The sequence below is a fragment of the Nematostella vectensis genome, chromosome 3 (genome assembly GCF_932526225.1).
Source record: "Nematostella vectensis chromosome 3, jaNemVect1.1, whole genome shotgun sequence".
NCBI classification, from domain to species: Eukaryota; Metazoa; Cnidaria; class Anthozoa; order Actiniaria; family Edwardsiidae; genus Nematostella; species Nematostella vectensis.
Window position 1 is genome coordinate 16,298,102 of NC_064036.1, and position 19,090 is coordinate 16,317,191.

A 19,090-nucleotide genomic window follows, 5' to 3' on the forward strand; every position below is an offset into this window, starting at 1 on the left:
TTTAGGATTTGCTTCCAAAATCAATCTGTTTTTTCTTCATTCATTCATTTTGGAGTAGGCCACCAACAACAAGGCCACTATATGGTAAAGGGTGGGTGCATGAAATGTAATGCATGAAAGGAGATATATTTTTGGATTTTAATTTCCAGACATTTTTCTGAATATTCGGTTCAATGAAGGAGAGAATCGCCACTTAATAATACATAAAAATTACAGTATGGCATCTGAACAGTCTAAATATATTATTTCGAATCTTTGGAATGCTATTACATTCATGACATATTCTGCACAAGGGCAAAGCTTGTCGGAGTATTGTTTTGATTAAAAAAAAATATTTTTTGGAACTTCTATGATGGGACATAAGAATTTACCATTAGACTATTGACAACTTTGACAGCCATATTCACACCAGGAATTGTGTTTGTTAACTTTGATGAACTGCATAATTTAAATTATTGAAAAAGTCCTGGATCCATTTGGTTGGTACAATAAATACATCTCAGTAAAGAGCAGGATCCTAGATCCCCCCAAAATACCTCGATCAGTCAACACAAAAGGTGTTCAATGCTGGCTCCGCTTTGAGGCAGTGCCTAAATCTATATTAGGGAACGATAGGATAAAACGGCCTGACACTCGGGCTAAATGTGACACGCGCTACAAAGACATGTTAGAAGATCCAGCGTACTTTGCGGGCGCTCACAAATTTTTTTGGTCTTCCTGTGGTCATGAAGTACCAATAAAGATGGCGGACGGTGGAGATGTGAAAATGGAAGTTGAAACAACAGCGAAATCATACGATGTCCCGGCTTCTGCATTCAGCGAAAGCGCAGTAATAGACACACACCTTGATGTCCCTTCCACCAAGACGGAGTCTATTGAGCGGATGGTGGAGGTGTACGAGATTGAGAGATCAGTCCAAGTAATCACGAGTTCTGGTTTCAATAAGGTCTGTGTCTTGCGCTTGTATTAAAGAAGGCAAATCACGCCGCCATTTTATGCTCCCGCTAAATGAAGAGTCACACAATACTTCCGTTTCCATCGGCTAATTCAAGCAAGTAACCAAGATAATTTCAATCAAATATCGTCAATTTATAGATCCGAAGCGCGCACGAATATTCAATCAAAAAGCAGAAAATTGAAGTGTAGCCCAAATGTCCCACAAAAGTACGACAGATTCTACAACGTTAGATGCGGCCAATGATTTCTGCCCGGATTTATCTCAAATATAGACGTTAATAGGGGTTTTCGTGTAGCTTGGGAAATAAAACACGGTCACCTACATTATGGAAACTTGTCCAAGCTTGGTGAAAATCTTGCCGAGAAACACAAAATAGATAACTACGAGTTTGGCTGTTTAAATGGAAACGGCACGAATCCAGATCAAAAAGAAAACTTGGAAAAAATAAGATAAAGCAGTACTCCCTTTGGTAGGTACTGTGTGTTTTCAAAGCTGTTTCTGTCTACTTGCAGTGATTTAAGTGCAGGGAAAAGTGAAGAGAAAGTCAAATTAACTGTTTGCGCCTGACTACTAACTACAAGTTGTACAACAAGATTTACAGCAAAAAAAAAAAACAACAACAGTGTCATTCTTATAAGTAATCTAGGATAACATCAAACACAAGCTTAATGAGGACTTTGTCAGCTCTTGCCCGTGGTTTGTTTGCTTTTTGAGTTTCCTTTCTCCATAGTAAATTTAACATATTTTTCTGCAATTTGAGTCCCATTTCTACTCTTCAAATGGCTGGTCAAAGAAAACAGGGCTAGCACTTTCTACGCTGACCAAAAATGCTTATTTGCTTGCCCAAATTTGCAGAAAAATATCTCAAACCAATTTATTTTTGCCGTTGATTGCCGACTTTTTGTGGGACCACATGGCTGTTATTGCATTATCTTTTTCCTGATTGGCGTGATTGACATGTCGGATGTATAACATATTACAGTACTGACAGAAAATAGTGCAACCAAATATTGCTGAAATTTGCCATACGTTGGGCAATAACATCCAAAAACACCTGTAATTCGCCAAAAGCTTGACGGCGCCAAAATTCTTTTGTTCCCGAAACGTAAGCTAAATGTCACCTAAGCAAGAATTTTTGGCAAATGTGGCTCTAGCCGAACTTTGCTGAAATTTCGCCGTTCTAAATTTTGGATAAACTTATAAATAATTACAAAAAGCCTAAATAGTCATGTTTGTGAACCAGAAGAATGATAACAATGCACCAAAAACTGGCATTTGACTCTGCCAAATTTTCATCTTTAATAAGACTTCTTCAGGGCAGACTGAAGGTAAATCGTTACAAGCTTGTGAGTCACAATAACTGCGTCGAAAGTTAGGCAAGCGAAACTCCAAACAATTTCTTTACAAATGACGTGCATTCTTTTAACGAAAACAAGTTGTGTTTTCATAATTTTCTTACCCTAGCATCGTCCATCTTTCATGAGTTTAGAATTACTGATTGTAAACATATAAGTCGCATGTGTTGTTAGCTGATCGCGCGTCATCTTTGCCATAATAACACAGAGCTTCAATAACTTTGTGTCAGTCCTGAGAAAGTACAGTGTACATTTACAAGAAAGTCAAAAACGATAACCCTTAACTTCACCAAAATTTTGGATGCTGAAATTTTGGGTTGCGCAAACTGCTGAAAACAATATAGCCAAATTTTCGGCAAAGATATCTGAAATTTCGGATTAGAAAAATAGACAAATTTTCAGCAAAATTCCTCAGTTTTTGGTTGCATTACTCTCTGTCAGTACTGTTTCAGACTTCATTCGTATAGATTGTCATTTTGATCAATGATAAACAATAACAAAGGAGTGGGTTAACAACATTCTTCAAATATATCCCTACTAATAGCACAGTTTTTTATAACTGTGTTCTTCCGCATCAGGTAGCGTTACAGTTTCCTGATAGTTTACTAGCTGATTCAGCATCAGTGGCGAGATTGATTGAGCAACGAGCTTCATGCAAGGCCTTCATTCTGGCAGATACTTCATACGGCAGGTTAGTTGCAGTATTAATCTAATAGCAGGATCAAGTATGTGCATAACAAACAGTAATTACACTTTTTATTATGCACGAATAGTTGATTGAGCAATCCTGTAGCCTTAAAGTGAGTTAATCTAGTCCAAATCAAAGACAAAGGAAGAAAGGGGTCTGAGGCACCCCCCTCTCCCTGCAAATAAAACATTTTTGAAGCTGTACAATGTAAGAATCTGCTTTAAATTGTTAGGTGTCAATAGTTCTTTATGAGCCACCACCATCTCCTTCAATATCACCTCTAATAATTATTAATCATATTTATGACAAATACTATTTCCATCATCATCACAAGAAAAGCCCCAAGACCAGAGGATGAAATTTAAAAAATAGCAAACAACAACATGGGGAAGGTTTGTGAACAAATGAATAGATCCTACTTCTTTTTAAAATAGTTCTACTGTAAATATGGTTAATTCTGGCTTGTATTGTAACCATGGGATATATCTCATTTCTATACCATTTTAGCATTTCTGCATTTTTCTAGCTGCTGTGTTGATGAAATAGCTGCAGAGCATGCTGACGCTGAACTCATAATACACTACGGACAAGCTTGCCTCAGCCAGTAAGTTAAATTGTTTTTTTTTTTCATATAAAATTGTCATGTTTTGTCAAGTTGGCTCATAAACTACCTATATAACCGTTCTCCTGCACCTAGGTGACATTTAGCAGAGCGTCACTCTGAATTGCCTATCACCGCGGGGTTCTAAGTTTGATTCCAAGTTTCTTGTTGGTTCTCATCTTTGCTCTGTGGATTTTCCTCTGGATTCTACAGTTTTCCCTCTAAAAAAATAGCGATAACAACTCGACCATGGGTGTTGTCAGCTTGACAAATTTATTTATTTATATATTTTTTCTGCCCTATACAAGGAACTCACATATCTTAAGTCAAAGCAATTCAAATTGTATATCTTTTTAATTAAGAACAGTTCTATATAAAACATATTATTTCCTGTTAAAATAACTCACTGCTGAACGTTGTTAACATTAAATATTTACTGTTTGCATTCTTTATACTTCCAGAGTTGAGCTAAAACAGTCATACTGTGTTTTTCTTTTTCTAGAACCAAGCGTCTTCCAGTTCTTTATGTGTTCGGCAAGAATCCAATAAATGTCATTGAGTGTTCTCAGCATTTTAGACAGTTATATCCTGATACAGGAATCAGGGTTCTGGTGTTCTATGATGTGGTTTATAACCACTGTATAGGTATGCATAGCCATAGCAAGCCTCGAATTATTGGGGGCATGATACAGAAACATTAAGAAAACAATGGTGGGCACAGCCACGCCTCAACTGGGGGGGGGAAAAGTGCCCCCAGTGCCCCACCCCCTGCTACGGCCCTGGTATGTCATGGTAATTTTTCCAGTGTAGATCAGAAATTTAAAGATCTCTATCCAGTTGTGTTTTATCATCTATTTAAATTCCAGTTGCATAGTCTGATGAAGATAGAAACAAAATTTTAAAATGTTGCCAACATTAACTATAGTTTGAAGTGTCAAACTTCCACTTCAACAATAAGAACTCCTCTATTCATTTTGCACACAGGTGCTCTAGATGAAGCACTAAGTCCCTTGTACCCTAACATGACGATTAGTACAATAGCCCCAGAAGGCTTACCTAGTGAACCCACCAGTCAGCAGTCAAGCAGAAATCCACAAGCATCAGACGTGGAAGGAATGGAAGTGAATCAATGCAACAGAAGGTAAACAGATTTATACAAACTATCTTGTTAACTGAGTAATATAGATTATATAAGTGATTAAAACACCTATTTGACTTAAATTGGTATATATTGGTTAAGATCTATATTGAAGTAAACTTTCTACAATATGATTGGGTTCATGTGGTCAGTTTCCAGCCCTATATCATATCTGTGCCCTATATCCGTTCCAATGGCACGAAATTTTCAAACACAGAAATAGTATTGCCCTTCTCTGAGGCAGTCGTCGTCAACATTGTCATGTAGGTTTAAACTTAGTCCTCTTGCCACTTAAATATGATGAATATCTTGAAAGTGCAATCAGTAGTAGTAGTACGACAGAAAAACCCTCAATCAATAGCTGCCAGATTTTTTCCTCCTTTTTTCCTCTATTTTGACTTTAACTTTATTTTGACATTATTTGGGTAAAACTTGGTCTGTCAAGCCAAAAAGATATACCTCATCCTAACTTCTTTTTAAATGCAGCTATTATAAGTACAGTAGTTTATATTTTATGCTTTAATACCATTGTGGTAATCATTTATCTTTTTTTAGATTTGGCAGGGACTTTACCCTAGCAGCAAACTCTTCCATCTCCGACTATCAAATATTTTACATTGGAGAGCAAAGCCTAACATTAAGAAATTTAATGATGACCTACAATAAATGCCAGGTAAGATTTTGTGTGTTTATCCTGTATGATTAAAAAAAAAAGAAAGAAAGATTTCTGGGCACTTCCCTTGGGGGCATTCTCCCGAATATTGCCCATAGCCATTATTCTGTGCACCTAAGATGGTGCAGGCATTTCATTGCCTGCAAGTACAGTATGCTTTTATTGCTATCTAAATATTTTTTTTTAAATAAAATGTTTTTTAATGCAAGATTACTAAATGTGTGAAAACTATGTTTTTTTATCAGGGGACCTCAGGTATTATGGTCTAGGATTAGGGCTTTTTTAGCGTAAAAATCATTAGGATTTATGTTAGCTAGGAGTGACGTGCCCTTGTTTGAGGGTATACATATTGACTTTGTGCAAAGGAATGTCTCATGATTATGTTAACTTGATTGACCGTGCTATTGTTTTGTTTCATAGTTTTCTACTTATGATCCCATCACCAATGAGTCGAGACGAGAGACTCTGAATGTTAATAAAGCACTTATGAAAAGGTTTGAATTGATTTCCCATCTATTTTATATGAATTCACAGAGAATAAATTATAGAGAATTCAAAATCCTTGTCTGCTATGGACAAAGTTTCCGGGGGGGGGGGGGGGGGATGGAGGAGGAGGAAGGGAATTCTCTGATAAAAACCACCTTCTAACCACCTTTGAAAGAAGAAAAAAGGATTTTTTTATGCCTTTTCAAAATCTCCACGGGACATTTATTGTCGGCTTTTTAATTTTGTTTACAAATAGCACGTCCATTGAAAACCAAAAGGGGATTTTTGGCCGTTGTGGGGGGGGGGTGCATTTGCACCCCCTGCAACCCCCCTACTTACAGGCCTGGTCAACCATCCAACCAATCAATGAATTGTCACTGCTGCCCCAAGAACCATTTGAATGCACTCACATTTGACACTCACCCAGACAAGAAATGCATTTTTGGTACTTGGTGGTCACAAAAAATTCAGATTCAGCTGTTGTTGTAGAATTTAGAACATGAGGAGACTCACTGCAGTTTTATATGGTATTTTTCCCAGATATCACATGATACAGAGAGCAAAAGATGCTCAAATTGTTGGGATTGTTGTAGGAACTTTAGGTGTGGGTAAGTTACATTCTAATACTTTGTGTTTTATCTGTTTTACTTTTTTTTACTTATTTCTGTACTTTGTATTTTTATGTCTTAGCTGATTATTTGAAAATAATTGAAAGACTCAAGAAAGTTTTAGCAATTGCTGGCAAAAAGGTAAATAGAGCTATGCCATCAATCTTTTACCGCTACAGTCATTACTTATTATAGCTGTAACGAATATTTATAGGTTAGTTTTTTTCAGAAAAGTCTCCCATATGGGTTGAGTGTGTGCATTTGCCTTCATTACTGACATCAATCAATCTTCCATGGTTCAGTCCAATTCAAGTTGTTAGTTTGCAAACAAAACAAGGAAAATGGTAGCAGAGCTTTTGATTCTCTTTGTTTTAATACTTGTTGATCCGCGTCTCTGGGTTTTCTCCCTGTTTGTTTGAATTTGTGCTGAAAGAGCAAATAGCCAAAACTGCAACTTTTAAGTCCGAGACTTAAAAGGAAATAGCCTCTGTTAGCAGGGTCTCTCTTTACAGGGTAATAAAAAAAAGCCTCTGTGAGAAGGATAAAATAGAAGAGGATAGATTTCCACAAATTAATTTTTCACAATTCTTACCAATTAACTAAACTAAATATCAAACAAAACTCATACAAACATGTGCTAGCAAAAACTTTTCGAACGGTACAATACCAATAGTATAGAAAGTAATTTTAGTTACAAGTTGACTCAGTAATGTCATGTAGTCTGGCAGGGTGGACACTTGTCTCCGACTGCAGTGACCCGGTTCATTTCCCACACTATTTTTTTCTGTTTTTTTTTTATTATTAAATTTATGATAATAATAATTAATTATACTGTTCTTGGTGTGTCATAAACATGGAAAAGTAAAAAGGAATAAGGACATTTTTATGTACTCTCAGCATCTTGGATGTGTTCATGCTTTTTTCAGTATCCTGTATATCTTTTATGCACACAAGAAAATAACTAGAAAAATAAATTTGCATTTACGTGTTGGCTTACAGAGCCTTTGATTATACCTTACCTTTACTAATAACAACATGTAAGGTGCTCACACAGAGACATATTTGCCTAAATGAATTTATTCTTTCTGCATTCCCACAAATGTTATTAGATCTTTAAACTTCACAATGCTTTTGAAACGCCAATACTCAGCATTTGAGAGTCAGAACATTAGATGTGCTTTCATAAATTTTAGCTACATTGTATCTACATGTTTCACTTAAATGTGGGAAAGTTTTAAATCTTGCTACCAATATATGTATATGTTGAAAATTCGTTAACATTTCAATGATGCAACGCCTTACATTGGTGGATGTGTAATTCATGTTTTTTCTTGTAGTCCTATGTCTTTGTAATGGGAAAACTGAATGTCGCCAAGCTGGCTAATTTTCTTGAGATTGATGTGTTTGTGCTTGTGTCATGCCCAGAAAACAGTCTCATAGATTCAAAGGTAAAGTTATCAAATTAATTTTGTGCAGCTAACCACTCTAATGCAGATGGCAGGAGGCGTAGCAAGGATTTTTAACAGAACGGGGGGCAAAAGGCCCATCCAAGGCACTTTCTCCTGTATATCTTATACATTAAACTGTATTTTTGGCTGCTAGAAGGGGGGCCAGGCCCCTAGACCACCCCCCTGGCTACGCCCCTAGACCACCCCCCTGGCTACGCCCCTAGACCACTCCCTGGCTACGCCCCTAGACCACCCCCTGGCTACGCCCCTAGACCACCCCCTGGCTACGCCCCTAGACCACCCCCTGGCTACGCCCCTAGACCACCCCCTGGCTACGCCCCTTGATGGGATGCTTGATAAAGACAAACCCAAGTCTGGCCACAGAGTGCACCTGGTGGAAACTGGCTAACTTTGTCAAGACATTGTGACAGCAAACATATATAAGAATTGTAGCCAATAATCAAGTGATTTTTTTGTATAGGAATTCTACAAGCCAGTGGTTACACCTTATGAGATGGAAATTGCTTGTCTCAGGTATGATCCACACTGGTTTCAGGGCCTTGAACGTCACTCATTGATTCACAAAGTCAGTGTCAGTACCTGAGATACATTCAAGGCTCTCTTACCAGGGTACCGTAAATGATCCAATTAACGCCTCCTATCTAAAGAAAGCCCACTATCTAATGAATGCCCCCCCCTAAGCTTACAAGTTTGTATGTATTGAATGCCCCTCTCTAACAAAACACCTACCCTCCCCCACTACCCTCCCTCCCAGCTTAAAAACAAAGACATAAGAATTCCGGATATATGTATCAAATTGTAATTGCCTTCTTGTTAATCATCACCCACTTGATCGAAATTTAATGAATGCCCCCAGCACTTATTAGATCATTTACAGTAGCACAGTTCACATTTTCTTTGTGAAACAAACCTTATTCCACAATACAATCTTATTGTGATTTCCTGGTTGAATTTCAATTTTGATAGGACACAAGAATGGACGGGCGATTATGTAACAGATTTCCACGAACTACTGCCAGGCAAGTCCATAAATACTTTTTGGACTGTAATTCAAGTTTAGTTATATATAATTGTCCACCAATCTTGTAATCATCATCAGTTTATAACTGTTGTCATTCCGAATTTTATGTGATATCAAAATGATGTACTTATTTTTTCTGTTTCTCCAGGGGGTTGCTACTCTGCGGAGTTAAATTCTGAGGTATGCCCATCTGTGACCAAATATTTCTGTGGTTAGTTGTGTCAACGTAAGGTTAAATTTTATATTACTGTGCCTTTTTCAGGATGATAATGATGACTCACCTTATATTTCCCTTATTACTGGAAAAATGCAACACAACTACAAGAGTTCGGCTAAAGAAGCAGGTACTGTGCTCCCACATTTTTTTCTTGTGACAATTTAAAAATATATCAGTTGTTCTTGTGATTTAGTAACAAAATTAGACAAGTTGGGAATGCTGGGGTTGTGTATTTTCTTCATTTTTTGAATGTGGTAAAGAATTTTTTTCCCAGTGACTTGTCAAACAAACAAATTCTGCAAAAAAATATCTGATCACCCAAACTATAACCTTGTTCGAACTGTTTGAGCATGTGGTTTTGGTTAACTGAAAAAAAAAGAAAATACACATTGCTGTTCTCTCTTTGAATAGCTGTTAAAAAGGATGTTTGAAAATGTGGGTGTTGCAATAATGCTGTGAACTATTTAAAAAAATCTAGGAGAAACTTCAACTTCGCTTGTACAAAGAAACCAAGAGACAACACTAGCGACTCAGCAGCCTTTGACAGCAGGTAAAGATGATTTGCTACCATTTGGGTGGGTTCTTTTTCAGAAGGTCATTGGTACCAGTGGGGAGACACCCAGCCTTAACTTAAACACGACATGGGGATTTGACAGAGCTTCCCCCCCCCCCCCCCCCCGGCGATACAAGTTTGTTTGGCCGAATAAGGATTTTCTATTTTCAAGCAGAGAATGTCTGAAATTTTAAGTATATAAAAAAATCTGTCCACAACCTAAGAAACAATTGTAAGGTATTGAGTCCTTGCAAGTGAAAACGGATCAAACGATGCTCACAAAATATAATAACTATTCCTATATAACTCAGTAATTAATATATCACTGTTCTATCTTTTCAACATGAATTAAAAATGAGTCATAGGGGCAATTACATATTTTAAGGAACAATTATTATAGAAACTAATATGTATTTAAGTACTCAGTACTCATGTTTCAATTTCACCCTCACTCAAGTTTATTGGTTTATTCACTGGTTGCTATTTATAAGTTTAACGATACCACTGTAGGAGAGTTCCTGGCCTCACGATCCTGGCAGGGTCTGCAGCAGAACCTAGGAGACACCCCCGTCACCACTGCAGTGGAGGGAAGAAGAGGAATAGCAGCCGGCTACACGGATGAGGGGGAATGAAGGTGCTACATAACAACACTTATTCTACTTTTTGAAAAACTGATAACATCAATAAAGTTACACTCAAAAATGCGATTGTATTTTTTCGTTAATTTGTAAAGAGGGGTGTTCCAAGGAAACCCCAAGTGCTTACAGGATGAAGACTTTGGCATGGATAACTTATCATTCACCGCGATAAAACGCAATTGACCGGAAAACAAGCCCAGTGACAATCAAAGACAATACACAAGCCATTTGCTATAGCGTCTTTGGGTGCGTGAGCCGCTCTGCTTCAGAACCAGCACTGGTAACAATACAAACGCGAAAGGAAGGAAACCAGCCTGCGTTTCGACACAAGAGACGCGGCATATAGAAATGCGCGGGCTACATCAGCAGAAAGGCGATGGCCCATTACCTACCCCATTCCGTCGACAACGGTTTTATCGTATCAAACACTACCCCCGGGTTCCCGAATGCACTCTTTCCCTTTTAAGCGTCTACTGGTCTGGGTTTTCCCCACAAATTAGCTAACGTGCGTGAGTTTCTGGTTAGTGTCTATTGTTTTGGGGAGGTGGTATTTCCGTGGTCTCGCGGGGTTTTCAGCGATACGACTAGAGCTGACACCTTTTCTACCGAACTTATGGATTCAATTATTTATACTCTTTTATTTTGCTTTGCTTGCTCCCTCCCCAGAGCTCACGGAAAGGTCTGTGCGAAGAGAGTACGCTTTGCTGTGCCTGTTATCATTTTCGATATGAATACCAATTTTTCAATACACTAAAAATAATTCCTAACGATAAAAATGTTGCATGTATTTGCCAAGAAGTGCGAGAGCATATTCTCTTTTTATAAGAGGAAGATTTCATTACAAGTTTTGTTTGACACGGGCGCATCTTCTAGCACGCCATATATGCACATTTTTTGGCAGACTATACAAGGAAGTGATAACCGGGTCGTGCCTTGCGTTACGTCATGTCACACTTTGTGTATTCTTTCGTAAATTATGTCTCATTTTTAGGCGAGCCCCCCCCCCCCCCCCCCTTCTTTGCAAATAAACCGAACATGAATACCCCAAATCCTGAGCCAACAACTTACGAAAGTTGGCCCTTTTCAAGAGCTTCGCTAGATTCTGTGGCTGCACCCGAGAAGTTCCAAGATTTGCTTGATTAGTTTTGTCGGTTTGTTTTGCAGAATAAACGGAACAATTAAGTTATGCATCACTCGTGATCTAAATTCATCGACGACGACATAAAAGGTAGTGATTGCTGGGATAGGGCTTAACTTCCGTTCCGCGAAATTTGGTGCCCCGAAGGAAGTAATTCGGGTGTATGTTATCTGTACAGCAATTCACCATCTGCCCAAAATATCTACAAAGATCGAGCTTACTCAATTTACAAAAAACATCATGCGAATGATTACGAAAAAGATAATCGAATCCGAATTCTGTAATATAAATTCCAATTTATTTACCGATTTATCTACGTGTGTATGTGTAATCTAAATGATGTCACGAGCTACGTAGTTCCCTGTTATTTTTAGGGGGGAGGGGTCCAATCATTTTAAATATAGTTGTGAAATTAATTAGGAAAGTAGCGACACGCGTTCGAAAGTGATCAAAAATGGAAAATTTGACGTTTGATGGATATTTTCATCGTGGTTTATTTGAGTTAAGCGATCTGTTATATTGCTATTGGTGTAGTTTATTGACTCTGACACGCTCTCTCCTCCCCAGCTATTTGCATAACAAAGGCGGGTTCTATGCACCCACACAGCTAAGGTCAAGCAAATGATATCATTTCCTGGCTCGGTTCCTCTCTATTTTAGCATTCTGCGGTAAGACCAACAGAGCTTTATTCAAAACCACGGTATTTTATCAACAGGAGCATTTCGTTCTCAAAACAAGCTGCCGTTCGTACTGCTTAAACTTTAATCAGTTTGAAAACATGTCGATGAGGGTCCTGTTGATGCTTGTTTTATTCATGGTTGGGACAAGTGTCGCCGACTTTCTACCGACAATACTATGGAACCCAGAAAACCCAATGTGAGTATATATGTATTGATCGGTGTATTTTGCATCAAACTGCAGGCATGATTTGCTCGCTGGTTTTTCAAATCTCGATCATCGTAAGATGATCGTAAGGTGAGAGAATATCTTGGTCGTTCGTTATTGATTACAATTGTCTTTCAATGTCAAAACACACTTGCGAAAATATTGTAAATGAATTGAGCGTGAGTGTTCTTTTGTTTGATAAGAATTTGTCGCTTACAAATGTGCTATGAAAATGATTACAATTTTGATGGCGTCTTTTTCAAGTACGTGACAACAAATCATGGCGACCTTTCTTACCTACCCCATATCACTTTTGTTATTCTTCCACCCTGCAAATGTTTGGGATATAGTAGCCTAGTGAATGGAAGATAAGAATTTTTGTAGATCTATCAACCTTATTCATATTTATGACACTTTCAAGTAAATCATACAAAAGTAAGTTAGTAATTTAATGCTTATCCAACTATTTTTTTTTCAAGATTCGAGAACCTTAGAAATAAACCAAGAACAGTGCTTATGAAGGACAAGTTAACATTCCTTTGCCCAAATCTTGGTGATTATGAGATACAAACAAATACACAACACTCCAAGGATCATCAGTATGCAAGCATTTACATGGTGGATGAAGCAGGGTATAATAACTGTAATGCTACTGGGGCCAAAAAGATACTGACTTGTAGCGACCCCATGGCTCTCAAATTCAAAACTGTGCTGATACAAGAAATTGCACCCACAAACAACATACCAGAGTTTACAAAAGGAAAAACTTATTACTTCATTGGTAAGTGTACCGTAGATCATAATAAAAAGCCTTGGTGAATTCTAAAGAACAATTATACCATTGTTTCTCAGATGTGCAATAGATAAATAAATGGGGAAATGGTCACCAGTTTCAGTGATAAAGCAGGGGAAGGAGTATAGAAATAAGGAGAGGGTGGGGATTGCCTAGGGGTGCTATGCTATATGCTATTCAAAGGAACAAATTCACACGCCACATTAGATTATAGATTAGATTGTAGGTTTCTAGATTTCTCCAGTTGTTTGTAACAATTCTGCAATATTTTAATTCTTTGCAGATACATCTAGTGGAACTTCAAACACTATAGACAGCCTAAATGGGGGGCGATGCGCCCAGAACAAGTTGAAGTTGAAGATCTATGTCTGTCTGAGTGAATCAGATCCAAACTGTCCTGCCACAAACAGAGGTACTAATAGGGTGTACCATATATCAACACAAGATTCTATCTTCCAACTAAACTAATAAAAGAGTATTCCATAGCCCAACAAGCTCGTAAATCAATAGCCCATGTTGCTGAAGGTCAAATTGCATGTGTTAGTTAAATCAAACTTAGTAGGGCAATTTTAAAAGCCAAAACATTCCTGTCTGGTCATTTGCCATTTTGTGGCTTTCAAATACATAATTTTTTGCTATTGCTGGGTTATGACTGTTAGCCTTTTGATATGAATGAATCACACTAACACATGATTTGACTAAATCTCAGTAGTCCTGTTTTAACTACTGTATGTATAAGGGACATAAGACCCCAAAGAATGCATAATAAACATTATCAGTAAAATTCAGTCTTACGCTACCTGCCTACGATGTCTTAGCCTTGAATTACACACTACGGCTCTTGTAGTCAAGTATCGTAAAGAGCATTGTTGGCCACAGGCTGATTTATGTTCTATTACTCGAGTTGTAGAGGTGTCATGGGCAAGTCTCGAGGGTGGAAGCACAGGTAGTCTAGTGTGTTAAGAGTGTTGGCCTCTCACCGCTGTGGCCCTGGTTCAAATCCTAGCTTGAAATTCTTTTTTTTTCTGGGTTCCTGCCTTGATTCGAATTTGTGTCACAAGTGAGTTGAAGTTATTCTCCCATGTTTCCAGTCTTCCCGGATAAGAACACCAAACCTGAGGTCCTGTCTCTTCATACTACACTATACTAACCTGAATCAAAAACAACCTCTGGGTATTCAATAAACCCTCTGGCAGTGACTACCCCCTACGACAGTCCTAACAATGCTTTCTAACAATACACTCAAGAGGGTACCTGATTTGGAGCCCAGCTTTGTTGTGCCTTCCGCACCATTAGAACTGGTGGAAATTCAATGAATAAATAAAATAAAAAATAAATCATGCTGTCTATATAAGCATTTAGTGTGTTTGTTATAAAGTCACTTTTCTCTGTGCCATATCCATGGATACATTTTCTTTTATTTAAATTTACACATTTTGTTTGTTTTGACAGTTTTGAATGGAGGTTGGTCGGATTGGGGAGAATGTCAGAGCTCTGGAGTGAAGCAGCGTCAATGCAATAGTCCATCTCCTGCCAATGGGGGGACACCATGCATTGGGGATACAACACGTCCTTGTAGCTTGCTTTTTACTACCACACAGCACCCTTCTAAAGAAAACAGCACATCTATTCCCAAGAAAGAGAGTAAGATATCATTCGTAAGATATCATTTATAAGTATCTGTATAACAACCCCCTTATACCTGACCCTCTTTCTATTTTCTATCTATAAATTTAATTATACTTATTTACACTATCTTTTTTTTTTCAGAGCGGTCATCCTCTCCAAGTCAACTAAATCAGCTTTCTGTTGGTACTCTGGCTGGAATATTTACAGCAATATTTATTACTGGACTTGTTGTAGGAGGTGTTATAAGTGCATTTGCTGTCCATAGATGGAATAAAATCAATAGACGAAAAGGTGAGAGATGTAAACAATGAGATTCACCTGTTTTGGGCATCAGGTACTCCAGACTTGATAATGCCAAAAATACAATTTGAGCATTCATCCCATGGGTGCAAGTCTTACTAAACAGACACAGGAGGTTTACCAATGATACCAATAAGTATATGTGTTCCATGTGACATGAGAGGCCTTGACAGATTCTCTACCCATTCAGATAAGCGCCTTTCTTCAGTACTCACCAAGTACTGTGTTTCTAGTGTTTGTTGCTGAATATGATATTGTTGGTGTTCTTGTGGTGCTGTTTCAAAATATGCAGCAAGATCCTTGCTGGAGTAGATCCAGCAGATCAAGGACTACCAATAGTCTCTTACAACCTAAGCTATATTTCCTTTAGATGATCCTCGAATTCCAGATCCTATTTAGCCTTGTGAATGTGCCTCTAGTCTATCCTTCAAGTCCTTCTTGTGACACCTTACTCTCTTTTGCTTCCAGGTAGGTGAACTTTTTTCACCCCTCTTTTAATTTCCTTGTTAATCACAACTCTTTTCTTTTATTTTGTATGGATTCTCATAACTTTCCTCCTGTGTTTGTTAATGTTAAACCTTATTTTTTATTTCTTCTTCTTCTGCTGTTTTTGCATATGTTATTTTGATGATAAAGATGACATGGATGTTATATAAGCAAGTTTATCTAGAATAAAAGTCAATTCCTATTTGATTACTCTGCCTTTCTCTATTGTTTTATTACTAGTACTAATATTTCTATTATCCCTTGTAGCTAAAAATGCCTACAACAGGAACAGTGTATTATCAACTGCCACTTTACGACCGATGTCAACAGGATCTTTGCTGTACTGATAGTCATGTCGATGAGGAGGGCATGAACATTATCACCTGTAGAGATTTTCTATAAGATGCACAAGAAAATTTCTGGTCACAGCACAAGAATAGAGGTTGTGTGGACATTATCATCTATAGAGATATTCTACAGTATAGGGTCTAGCCAATGGCAAAAGAATAGAGGTTGTGTGGCCATTATCACCTATTGAGATATTCTAAAGGATACAAAATACAATATATATATATACGGCACATGCTCAACAAAAAATAATGGCTGATACCTACAGTAAAGTAGACCATCCTTGAGGCTCTTAAAAAGCTGCAAGTTGTGATAAAGATATACAGTACAGTAGAGGATTTGTGATAATGTCATAGCCAGGATTTTGAGCAGGGGAGGTGGGGGCTCATTTACCCATAAAGCAGACCATTTTCTCTTAGTTACATAGCTCATCCTACCTGGACAAACTATGGGGGTTTCTTTCAAATCCCCTTGCTACAGGACTGTGATACCATTTGGAACAACTAAGACTGATATTTATTGTGGCATACAATTTTTTTAACATAACATTGTTTAAATCATGCTAAAAGTTTTATTGCTTGCACATTAAATTTCATCCTTTTTATAACCATGTTTTTTTAAAAGATTTAATAGAAAATACAAAAATTTAAAGCAAAATAGTATTGTATTAGTGTGTAATACATCACCAACCCTAAGTTCCCAATAACATTTGCTTCTTCAAGTTTATATTTAGAAGCTGGTGATTTTTTCGTTTGAAAAATTCTAAAATATTTTAGATCCAAGCTGGCAGTATGGATGATTCAAAATAGTTATTTCAATTGCACTTTGTGTATATAATTTTGTACAGAATATCATAAATTACCATTTTAGTACAAATAAACTATTTTTGTGGTTGTTATACAAAATGTATCTTAACAGGGATCAATCTTTGAGAGAATTAGGCCAAACACTGGTCTCTGTTATTGTCCAAAAACATTCTTGTGTCAAAAACATATATGCATACAGTACATGTGATGATTCTCCATTTCTTCCACATTACATAGATGTCGCACACCCCCAAAAATGCATACAAATGCATGAAATTCTCTGTATACACACTAGCATGTACGCCAAAAATATAGTGTATATAACTACTTGTTCTCAAGCAGCAAAAAGAAAACCAAATACATAATATGCACTTCCTGTTTTCTAAATGGCTGTTTATTTTCTGGCATAGTAAAAAATAATGTTTATTTGTGCTAATGCAAGTTTATGAGAGCAAAAAATTGAGCAAAAATTAACAGGTGACATAATTACACTACCCTGTATGATTTAAAACGTGTTTTTTTTTTTCAATTTTGTGATGTAAAAAGTGAGAAACATTGGCTTGTCTACTAGTATTCAAAGACTGCCTTGGAGATTTCACCACTTCGCATCGTTTCTATGGCAGCCATATACTCCTGCAGCTGAAAAGTACGCACACCTAGCCTCTCGAATGCTAGATAATGGTTCCCCATATCTTGTAATACTTGTATTCCCGAAGTGAAGGTGAAGGAATTCCCTTGATAGGATATGATTTTTAGTTCTTTTTGTAATAACTGGTTGGGGTTTATGCTAGCATTAGCATTGCGAGGGCATGTTCCAAACAGCAGTAACCGCCCACCCTGTCGAAGCCACTGTAGACTCTGCTCAAAGCATTTTGGGTCTCCAGTGCAGTCAACCACTACATCAAATCCCCACTCTTGATCATCGTTTTGTTTTGCATTACGGGCCTCTGAGACAAGAACATCCGGAGTAACCAGCTGGAACCCAAAATTTAAACCATGAGCTATTTTTTGTCTCCCTTTAAGTACTTCCGATATGACAACTTCTCTGTAGCCGCGAAAATGAAGAAAGGATGCCCAAAGCAACCCCGAGTTCCCAGCACCACAAATCAGAACTTCTGCATCTGTCTGGAGGGGTACTAGCAAGTCCCAACCACGCAGGATACAGGACATAGGCTCTGAAAATAATGCTTGCTCAAAAGTTACTTGGTGAGGTAAGGGAATAACATTTTTTGCAGAGAGGCGACAGAACTGGGCCCATCCACCGTTACGCTTGATCCCAATTGCTGTGTTTTTGCCTTCAACTTTACAAAGATGTGGTTGTCCTTTGAGACAAAAATCACAGATGCCACAACTTGTGAGCGGGTTGATGACAACACTGAAATTTAACAGGGAAAAAAATTACTATTAGTATGTCTGCTTTAATTAAATAAGGACTGTAGTTCTACACTTGAAGAATTGAAAATAAACCAAAATCAAAGCCTCGTGTAATGTTTGCTATTGATGTTTTTACCTACTGCAGTAGGTTTCCATGCCTCTTTCTTGGATAAGAAATGTACTTATATATTATTAATTTGAAACCCAAACTGCTGAGGGTGAAGTAGTGAGTAGCTTACCTAATGAAAATTTTAATTCACACAATCAGTGGTCGGTGAAAAATCACTAGAAGCCAAGTGAGATTTTCTCTGTTTTTTTTTTGCCATTTTAGTCAAATAACAAAAACTCTATAAGTACATATAGGGATAAGTGAAGCTTTGGTAGGATTATAAAAAGTCGCACGTAAATGATTTAAATCAAAGCAGAACTAACTTATGGATGACCTCACTGCCAAATCCCTCCCAAGCTTTCGGCCAAAATAAAGAAAACTAAAGCTTGATAAATAGCTCAATTACCCACTATGTATCACTTACCGGTCGCCTACAGATACGTGTTGTACATCAGCGCCTATTTCCTTGACTATCCCCACGAATTGGTGACCTAAAATGATAGATTTCGCGCAATCAATTCTCCCCTCGAGAACATGCAAGTCTGTCCCACTGACTGCGGAATATGCTATTTTCACCACGACATCCCTAGGCGACTGAACATGGGGAGTGGGTCGTGTGATCACCGAGAGGTGATTGTCCCAAAGCTGAACAGCGTTGTTCATAGTATACCGGTAGGATGCATTTGGCAATAGAAAATCACGACCTAAGAAATATGAATAAACTGAGTGTGGTTTAGGCTCATGAGCCCGCGATTTGGCTTTGTAAACTCAGAATGCATGACGGGTGACGGGTTAAGACAGGGAGCCCAGAGGAAAT

General features: G+C 37.7%; 3 protein-coding genes across 4 annotated transcripts; 2 read left to right on the forward strand and 1 right to left on the reverse strand.

Annotated features, from left to right (window-relative positions):
• Positions 1-702: 702 nt before the first annotated feature.
• LOC5507186 (2-(3-amino-3-carboxypropyl)histidine synthase subunit 2) lies at positions 703-10,471 on the forward strand. Its single transcript, XM_032375699.2, has 16 exons — positions 703-946; positions 2,892-3,004; positions 3,528-3,605; positions 4,105-4,247; positions 4,587-4,743; positions 5,296-5,413; positions 5,834-5,907; positions 6,440-6,507; positions 6,590-6,648; positions 7,845-7,955; positions 8,437-8,489; positions 8,943-8,995; positions 9,146-9,177; positions 9,260-9,341; positions 9,693-9,764; positions 10,278-10,471. Exons 1-16 carry the CDS (start codon positions 743-745, stop codon positions 10,397-10,399), a joined length of 1,539 nt encoding a protein of 512 aa, XP_032231590.1. The 5' UTR covers positions 703-742; the 3' UTR covers positions 10,400-10,471.
• A 1,637-nt stretch (positions 10,472-12,108) lies between these two features.
• LOC116614571 (ephrin-B1) lies at positions 12,109-16,882 on the forward strand. Of its 2 annotated transcripts, XR_004294626.2 has the most exons (7): positions 12,109-12,419; positions 12,908-13,209; positions 13,505-13,633; positions 14,674-14,865; positions 14,992-15,141; positions 15,521-15,618; positions 15,904-16,882. XR_004294626.2 is itself a non-coding variant. In XM_032375701.2 (6 exons), exons 1-6 carry the CDS (start codon positions 12,322-12,324, stop codon positions 15,981-15,983), a joined length of 951 nt encoding a protein of 316 aa, XP_032231592.1. In that variant the 5' UTR covers positions 12,114-12,321; the 3' UTR covers positions 15,984-16,882. The 2 variants fall into 2 exon arrangements, 1 of the variants encoding a protein (XP_032231592.1); XM_032375701.2 differs by lacking the exon at positions 15,521-15,618 and having other exon boundaries at positions 12,114-12,419.
• LOC5507187 (D-arabinitol dehydrogenase 1) lies at positions 16,478-19,026 on the reverse strand. The gene is made up of 2 exons (XM_001627794.3): positions 18,698-19,026; positions 16,478-18,165 (listed from the first exon to the last, which is right to left on the reverse strand). Exons 1-2 carry the CDS (start codon positions 18,934-18,936, stop codon positions 17,358-17,360), a joined length of 1,047 nt encoding a protein of 348 aa, XP_001627844.1. The 5' UTR covers positions 18,937-19,026; the 3' UTR covers positions 16,478-17,357.
• Between the last annotated feature and the right edge of the window lie 64 nt (positions 19,027-19,090).

Coding starts and splice junctions, on each gene's coding strand:
- LOC5507186 (XM_032375699.2), top strand. CDS start 743: ATGGCGGACGGTGGAGATGTGAAAATGGAAGTTGAAACAACAGCGAAA. Junction 4,248..4,586: donor GGTTTATAACCACTGTATAG/GTATGCATAGCC, acceptor TTTTGCACACAG/GTGCTCTAGATGAAGCACTA. Junction 9,765..10,277: donor TCAGCAGCCTTTGACAGCAG/GTAAAGATGATT, acceptor ATACCACTGTAG/GAGAGTTCCTGGCCTCACGA.
- LOC116614571 (XM_032375701.2), top strand. CDS start 12,322: ATGTCGATGAGGGTCCTGTTGATGCTTGTTTTATTCATGGTTGGGACA. Junction 12,420..12,907: donor TGGAACCCAGAAAACCCAAT/GTGAGTATATAT, acceptor TTTTTTTTCAAG/ATTCGAGAACCTTAGAAATA. Junction 14,866..14,991: donor ATCTATTCCCAAGAAAGAGA/GTAAGATATCAT, acceptor TTTTTTTTTCAG/AGCGGTCATCCTCTCCAAGT.
- LOC5507187 (XM_001627794.3), bottom strand. CDS start 18,936: ATGAACAACGCTGTTCAGCTTTGGGACAATCACCTCTCGGTGATCACA. Junction 18,166..18,697: donor CACGTATCTGTAGGCGACCG/GTAAGTGATACA, acceptor GTTAAATTTCAG/TGTTGTCATCAACCCGCTCA.